The sequence below is a fragment of the Oryctolagus cuniculus genome, chromosome 16 (assembly GCF_964237555.1).
Source record: "Oryctolagus cuniculus chromosome 16, mOryCun1.1, whole genome shotgun sequence".
Lineage (NCBI taxonomy): Eukaryota > Metazoa > Chordata > Mammalia > Lagomorpha > Leporidae > Oryctolagus > Oryctolagus cuniculus.
The window spans coordinates 23,796,153-23,804,386 of NC_091447.1; the positions used below are offsets into that span (position 1 = coordinate 23,796,153).

The following is an 8,234-nucleotide window of genomic DNA, read 5'->3' on the forward strand; positions in this document are numbered from 1 at the left end:
GAGACCTGGATTGAATTCCTGGCTCCTGGCTGGCGCCGTGGCTCAATAGGCTAATCCTCCGCCTTGCAGCGCTGGCACACCGGGTTCTAGTCCCGGTCGGGGCGCCGGATTCTGTCCCAGTTGCCCCTCTTCCAGGCCAGCTCTCTGCTATGGCCTGGGAGTGCAGTGGAGGATGGCCCAAGTGCTTGGGCCCTGCACCCGCATGGGAGACCAGGAGAAGCCTTCGAATCACCTGGCTCCTGGCTTCGGATCAGCACGATGCACCAGCCGCAGTGCGCCAGCCGCGGCGGCCATTGGAGGGTGTACCAACGGCAAAAGGAAGACCTTTCTCTCTGTCTCTCTCTCTCTCACTGTCTACTCTGCCTGTTAAAAATAAAAAAATTAAAAAATAAATAAATAAAAAGAATTCCTGGCTCCTAGTCCTGGCCACTGCAGGCATTTAGATAGGTGCTTTCTCTGTTTGCCTCTGTGTCTCTGCCTCTTGACTATGATAAAATAATTAGTAATCTTAAAGAGATTCTGTGTGCAAGGAAGAGCAATCTACCTAAAGTACCCAAGTAACAGAGCAGAAAGTTGTTACATAACCTCAGAGAACACAGAAAAGGATGAAAAATTAAGACTTGGAGGACAGGAAACAGTCAAGTTCAGTAAATGTCTCCTCTTATCTCTTACGCCCTGGACATTTCTAGCGCGGCTTCTGACCGACTTCCTCTGCGTGCTTGGCTCGCTGCTTACAGGACATTTCAGCTGCAGCATGAGCAGCCTGCTAGCAACTCCCCCAAGTCTCCCCATCAGAGATACTCGGAAGACAAAGCCTCATTCTGAGCAAGTCATCTGCTTTCCTGGACAGCTGCAGGCAGGCCCATCTTGGGGAGGTGGCTACCTGTGATTCTACCAGCTCTGACCAGTTTGCTCAGATTCCATGCATTTGTGCAGATTTTCTGAGGGAGGAGGGTGGGGGTTGAGCAGGGCATCCCACCTGAAACATGGCTACTACACAAAGAGAAGCAGGACTGGAGCCCAGGTCTCTGACTCCACTCAAATACCTACCCCACTTGAAGATGCAATCTCCTAAAGCCATAAAGCTCTTTTTATCTTTTGCACTGAAAAGTACCAGCAGCCACATAAAGGTTACAATCTTAAACTAAAACAATGTATATGTGTATATACATAAAGACTTGTATCTGGCCAGTCTTGTGGCATAAGGGGTTAAGCCACAGCATCCCATATGGGTGCTGGTTGGAGTCCCAGCTGCTCCATTTCTGATCCAGCTCCCTGCTAATGCGCCTGGGAAGGCAGCAGAAGATGGCCCAAGTGTTTGGGACCCTGCACCCACATGGGAGATCTGGATGAAACTACTGGCTCCTGCCTTCAGCCTGGCTCAGCCCCGGCCACTGAGGCAATTTGGGGAATGAAACGGCAGATGGATGATCTCGCTCTCTCCCTCTCTCTGTAACTCTGCCTTTCACATAAATGAATAAATCTTTTTTAAAAACATTTATTTATTTATGTGAAGGGCAGAGTTACAGAGAGAAAGAGAGAGAGAGAGAGAGTGTGTTCACTTTCCAAATGGCTGCAATGGCCGGAGCTGGGCCAATTGGAAGCCAGAGTCAGGAGCTTTCCCTGGGTCTCTCACACAGGTGCAGGGGCCCAAGGACTTGGGCCATCTTCTACTGCCTTCCCAGGCCACAGCAGAGAGCTGGATCAGAAGTGGAGCAGCCAGGACTCGAACTGGCACCCACATGGGATGCTAGCCACTGGCACTGCAAGAGGCAGTTGCACTCCCTATTGCACTGTGTGGGCCCCAATAAATAAATCTTTTGAAAAAAAGTCTGTAAACAGGACATGAACATGAAAAAATGAAGACTTCTGAGACAAAAACACTGCTGTGGAGAAAACGGGTTATATCAACCCAAAAATAAATTATTTCAAAACCTAGAAAAACTAGTGGCATAGGAGATACGTGAGAATTATCCTCTTATTCTTCTCCTAATTATGTTAACATATTCCTGTATTCAACCTAGGTCCACTATCAACCAGCAGGACAAACGTGCATCAGTGTGAACAGATTCCAAGTACGATAACCTACAACGATATTTCTCAGTAGAGGAGCAGATTCTCAACTTATCTAACACAAGCACAGGAGTCCACCCAGGACCACGCACCCCAGTAACTAAGTTACTGGAGTCCGATACGATCAAATAACAAAACGGAACAGCCCCAACTGCGACGAACAAATGACTCATAACACATTTCAAATACACACTCTGCAAAGAACAGGAAACGCATTTCCCCCGACATCTCAAACATTTATGGAGGAGCTTCGGAGGAAAAAATAAACACAAAGGTACATCTTGGGAGTTCGAGAGGACGAACACTCAGACACAAGACGCACTCCTGTCGCCGGGCACCACTGGAGATGGCACTCACTCAGGGCAGGGCCGGCGACCACCACGCAGCGCGCCGCAGCGAGCCGGGCACCCGCCAGGACCCGCACCACGCGGTCGTCCGTCTCCGAGTCAACGGAGCCCCCACAAAGGCCTCGGGCATCCGAGTGCCGCCACCGGGGACCGAGCCCGGGCCCCCCGGCCCGCGGGGAGGCCGAGTCCCCCGAGCCGTGCGCCCTCGTCCGGCTCCCCTCAGCATCCCGGCAGCGGCCCGGCGTCCGCGCGCGAGGCCGAAGCGACGGCCCCGCAGCTCCCTCCAACGCTCTCGGCGCGCTAAGCCCCCGCACTCACCATCTCGATGATCTTGGTCTTCCGGCCCGTCTTCCTCTTCAAGGTGAATATGTACTGGGCCAGCACCACCCCCGCCAGCAGGGCGCACACGCTGGCGCTGGCTACCGCGCCCACCCTCGCCACGGCCGCGCGGTCCATGGGCCAGGCCCGCGGGCGCCTCCTGCCCGGAAAACAACAGGCCACTCACAGGCTCCGCGAACCTCGCAGGCGCGGGACCCGGGGGAGAAGCCCGCGCCGCCACGCCCCGCCCCGCCGCGCGAGCCCCGCCCCCAAGGCCGCACCCACGAGCGCCGAGGGGCGGGGACGGGGAAAGGCCCGGGAGGGGCGTGGCCTGCGCCGCAGTCCAGGCCCGAGGCCGGGCCAGACCCTGGGTCGGAGGAACCGCTGCGTTGACCGTCTCTCTCTGCTAAAGAGGACGAGGCAGTGGTTCCCACTAGCCCCGATCCGGGACGAACCTGATTTCTACTGAGAACCCCTCAGACAGGGTCCTGGCCCTGCGCGCCTCCGCCGCTCTGGACTACAAGCCCCAGAAGGCGCCGCGGCGCAGCGCCCGGCTTGCGCAGTGGCGTCGGTTGTAAGGCGCTATGACAACAGGCGGAGAGGGCTGGAGCGGGGCGCTGAGGGACCCGCCGCGGCTGTGGGTGTCCTGCTGCATCCCGCTCGCCGCCTGCCCAGTCATTTGCTTCTGTTAGGGAACAATCCTGCAGACTGGAGTTGCTGCCATAGGGCCACCTGCCCCTAAGCTGGATCCTCTCGTCTAATGCCAGACTGGTGGAAGAAAGCAGTTTTTTGCTTCGCGCAGAACGAGTCTCACTACTAATACTCAATTTCTGAACCCCGCAGGGGATTACAGGTAGTGAGTCTTTGAGTTCAAAGTTGGGGGTGAGCCGTGCGTGATCAGTTAGTGTGTGTGCCTGCCTTTGGTTGGTTGGTTATAGGCTCCCATTCAGCATGTCCAGTTAGATATTGCGTATTATACAGTGTCCATTGTATAATGGAAAGACAGCCCCTTCACATTCATCCCATCAGTTTTTGTCCAAACTTTCACCCAGGCCTCTCAATTTATGTTCCTACTTGCAGACTTCACTGAGACCCCAGCAATAGTGTTTGCTTGGATAATGCCAGGTAGGGGACGTATTCCCTGTAGTACGCCTAACTCATTCACAGAAAATATTTAGGTAAATAAAAACAACTTTTTCCCACATACCCTCTCTTTTCAGTTTTCATAGAAACTTCTACCTTAATTCTATCAACTTTAACACCTTTAATTTCCGTTCATCTAATGGAACCCCAGTTAGGGCTTTGCCAGTGGACTTCAGAACCACAGCCCATGGAACTTCTCTCTCTGTCTAGGAGTCCCAGGAACTTCTCCACCCCACAGTCATTTTAACCTGGGAGATCTCTGTGTCTTTCTGCCTTTCAAGTACATTTTAAAGAAAGAAAAAATTCAAAACGAGCACTGGGGATGAAGGATAAGACTCCAGAAAGTCAGAGAGAACTTTCCAGTCTGTAATGGTTAACAGGAATGGGAAGGAAATTGAGAGGAGAAAGGGACAGGGGTGAGGGAGGAGAGCACTTAGAGTGAGAGGGCAGAAGAACAGCTGCAGATAGAAGCACAATGGGACATTCTCTGGTTGCAAAATGTTAATCTGTAAGATTTATTTATTTGAAGTTATAATGATAGAGACCTGGGTGGGGGAGGTGCGTTAAGAGAGAGCCAGCTTCCATCCACTGACTCACTCCCCAAATGGCCACAATGGCCTGGGCTGGTCCAAGTTGGAGCCTGGAGCCAGAAACTCTGTCCAGTTCTGGGTGGCAGGGGCGTAAGCACTTGGGCCATTCTGCACTCCCTTCCCAGGCATGTTGGCAGGGAGCAGGTTCAGAACTGGAGTAGTGAGCAGATGGGACGCTAGCATTGCAGGCTGCAGCTTGGCTTGCTGTGCTGCCACAAAGCCAGGCTCCCTAGTGGAAGTCTGAATATTGTGTGCATTGTGTAACTGTTTCCAGCCAGAAAACTCTGTGAGGAGAATTTTTGAGTTCATGTTACCCTGGGAAAGATAGTTACAGCAGTTTCAGCGTATAGTAGTGGGATTTTCATTACTATAACAAAACCTGAGGCAGAGTACTTTATGAAGAGAATAAATGTATTTTGACGCATAGTTCTGGAGGTGGGCCATCCAAGAATAGATGTTCCCCACTTGTTTTGCATGTTATAAAGGTGTTGTTGCTTGTACATCTCAAAATGTCAGAACATCACATGACAAGAGGCAGATGGAAGATTTCTTTTTATCTCTGAATCTCTATCTCTGAATTCTGCCTGTCAAATAAATCTTTAAAAATAATCTACAAAATGATGATTTTGGATTCTGAGTGTGTTGAATCTATACACCAAGCAGGTAAAAGCACTTTTTTTTTTTTTTTTTTTTTTTTTGACAGGCAGAGTGGACAGTGAGAGAGAGAGACAGAGAGAAAGGTCTTCCTTTTTGCCGTTGGTTCACCCTCCAATGGCCGCCGCGGCCGGTGCACTGCAGCCGGCGCACCGCGCTGATCCGAAGCCAGGAGCCAGATGCTTCTCCTGGTCTCTCATGCAGGTGCAGGGCCCAAGCACTTGGACCATCCTCCACTGCACTCCCGGGCCATAACAGAGAGCTGGCCTGGAAGAGGGGCAACCGGGACAGAATCCGGCGCCCTGACCAGGACTAGAACCTGGTGTGCCAGCGCCGCAAGGTGGAGGATTAGCCTAGTGAGCCACGGCGCCGGCCTTTTTTTTTTTTTTTTTTTTATCTACTTTGAGAAGATTTTTTAAAAGATTTATTTATTTATTTGAAAGGCAGAGTTACAGAGAGAGAGAGGGAGAGAGGGAAAGAGGGAGAGAGGGAGGGAAAGAGAGAGAGAGAAAGAGAAAGAGAGAGAGAGGTCTTCCATTTGCTGGTTCACTCCCCAAATAGCTGCAATGGCTGGAACTGGGCAGATCCAAAGTCAGGAGCTTCTTCCAGGTCTTCCACATGGATACACGGGCCCAAGGATGTGGGCCATTTTCTATTGATTTCCCAGGCCATAGAAGAGTTGTATCAGAAGAGGAGCAGCCAGGACTCAAACCAACGCCCCTGTGGGATGCCGGCACTGCAGGCAGCAGCTTTACCTGCTGCACCACAGTGCCAGCCCCTAAAAGCACTGCTTGACAATATCCGTCAACATGGAATATCTCCACTTATTTTTAATGTCTTTTATCAGAGTTTTGATTTTTTCCTCATCTGGATCTTGAGTATATTTTTAGATTTATAAGCAATTATTAATTTTTTTGGTGCTAACAAAATGTTATGTCATCATTGAAGAAAGTTTGATTTCTCCCTTGAACTTTAATTTGCTTGTTTTGATGTATTGTTCAGGATATCCAGTAGGATGTGAAAAGCCCTGCAGAGGGGAGGATCCCTTGCCTTATTCCTGATATGAGCAGGAAATTTTGATCCTCAGGTTGAGAAACTGCTCTTCTATTCCTCAGTTACTGGGTCTTGATGACTGTTGGATTTTCCCTGCACGTGTTGATGTAATCCCATGATGGTTCTTCAGCCTGAGTATAGCAATCAGGTGTTGAGCCAGCCTTTCATGCTTTGGTAAATCCCAGTGAGTACTTTACTTTTATACATTCTTGAATTTGACTAGATAATATCGGTTGAGGATATTTGCATGTACATTCATAACAGATGCTGGTCTGTAGTTTTCCTGTAATCTCTTTGATTTTGGTAGTAGGGTGATGCTGGCATCACAGATGAGCTAGGAAGAATTTTCTATTTTTTTTTAAAAAATTATTATATTTATTTTGAAAGGCAGAGTTACAGAGAGACAGAGAGAGAGATAGAGAGATATCTTCCATCTATTGGCTCACTCCCCAAATGACCGCCATGGCCAGGCTGGGCCAGGCTGGGCTACGCTGAGCCGCACTGAAGCCAGGAGCTTCTCCTTGGTCTCCCACGTGAGTGCAGGCACCCACACTTGGACCATCTTCTGCTGCTTTCCCAGGTGCATTAGCAAGGAGCTGGGACTTGAACTGGCTCCCATATGGTTTGCTGGTGCTATAGGTGGAGGCTTAACCCACTATGCCGCAGTTCCAACCCCTGAATTTTGTCTTAAGAAAGAGATGGTAGGCAATTTGGTATCATTCTTCCATTGTTACAATACATTTGTGAACCCATTTGGAACTAGTGTTCTTTTGGAAGATGATTAATTGATTTTTTTAATACACGCAGACCAATTTTTAGCCTATTTGAGAGTTGTGGATAGAGCTCCCATATGCTTGCTCATTCCCCAAATACCTGCAACAGCATGTGCTAGGCCAGGGCTAAAGCGCAGAGCCAGCAGTATAATCAAGAGCTCCAACAAAGGTGGCTGAAACTCAGGTAACTGGCCCATCAACACTGTACCAGGATCTTCATCACTGGGAGTCAGAACCCGGAGCCAGGAATTGAACTTGGGCTCTTTGAGTTGAGATGCAGGTATCATAACTGCTAGACTAAATGCCCATACCAGTTAGTTCTTAGTGATTTTGTTGCTTCTGATCTGTTAACATCACGGGAGGCTATCATAACCTGTCACCACATAGGTGGGTCAGGAAAACTCGAGTGGGTTAATATTGGGTACTTCTTTGTCTCTTGTGGAAAGTCGAGTTAGCTATTTCTCTTTTCCTAGATCGGTTAGACTTTGTTGAAATCCAGAAGGTTAAAATAGTTTCTCCTGAGGTGTGCTTAAGAAACAACATTGTTCCTGCTTAATGAAAATGGTTCATTTTTTCTTGCTAGGGAAGTTTCTACTCCAATAAATTATGAGTTTCTGTATCTCCCTGTCTCTGCAATCTTGGGTGTATCCATTTACACTAAAACCTTGCTTTTGTGATGGAGCTAGAAGGTACTGTTAGATTAAAAAAAATATTTTATTTATTTGAGAGGTAGAGTTACAGACAGTGAGAGGGAGAAACAGAGAGAAAGGTCTTCCTTCTGTTGGTTCACTCCCCAGTTAGCTGCAATGGCTGGAACTGCGCCGATCCGAAGCCAGGAGCCAGGAGCTTCCTCCTGGTCTCCCATACAGGTGCAGGGCCATCCTCCACTGCTCTCCCAGGCCGCAGCAGAGAGCTGGACTGGAAGAGGAGCAGCCAGGACCAGAACCGACACCCATATGGGACGCGGGCGCCACAGGCAGAGGATTAACCTACTGCACCACGGTGCTGGCCCCAGATTTTTTCAATTTACTTTTTACTTCTTGGGATAGAGTGGTGGCTTCCAAGTCCCTTACGTATCAGAATGCAATCTGGAAGACTCTATGACCTTTTTTTTTTTAAGGGCATTTCTTTTTTCTTTTTTAAGATTTATTTTATTTATTTGAAAGAGTTACAGAGTTACAGAGAGAGGTAGACACAGAGAGAAGTCTTCCATCCACTGGTTCACTCCCCAGATGGTCGCAACGGCCGGAGCTGTGCCATTCTGAAGCCAGGAGCCAGGAGCT

At 49.4% G+C, this 8,234-nt stretch overlaps 1 protein-coding gene across 2 annotated transcripts in view; it reads right to left on the reverse strand.

The window, feature by feature from the left end:
• NT5C3A (5'-nucleotidase, cytosolic IIIA) overlaps positions 1–2,998 on the reverse strand; it is a 43,543-nt gene extending 40,545 nt beyond the window's left edge. The window contains exon 1 of one of the 2 annotated variants that reach the window (XM_051852752.2): positions 2,739–2,998. In XM_051852752.2, the coding sequence (XP_051708712.1) occupies positions 2,739–2,876 (138 nt within the window). In that variant the 5' untranslated portion in view covers positions 2,877–2,998. The remainder of the gene's footprint in view (positions 1–2,738) is intronic. The other variant, XM_051852753.2, reaches the window with a different exon arrangement.
• Positions 2,999–8,234: the final 5,236 nt, after the last annotated feature.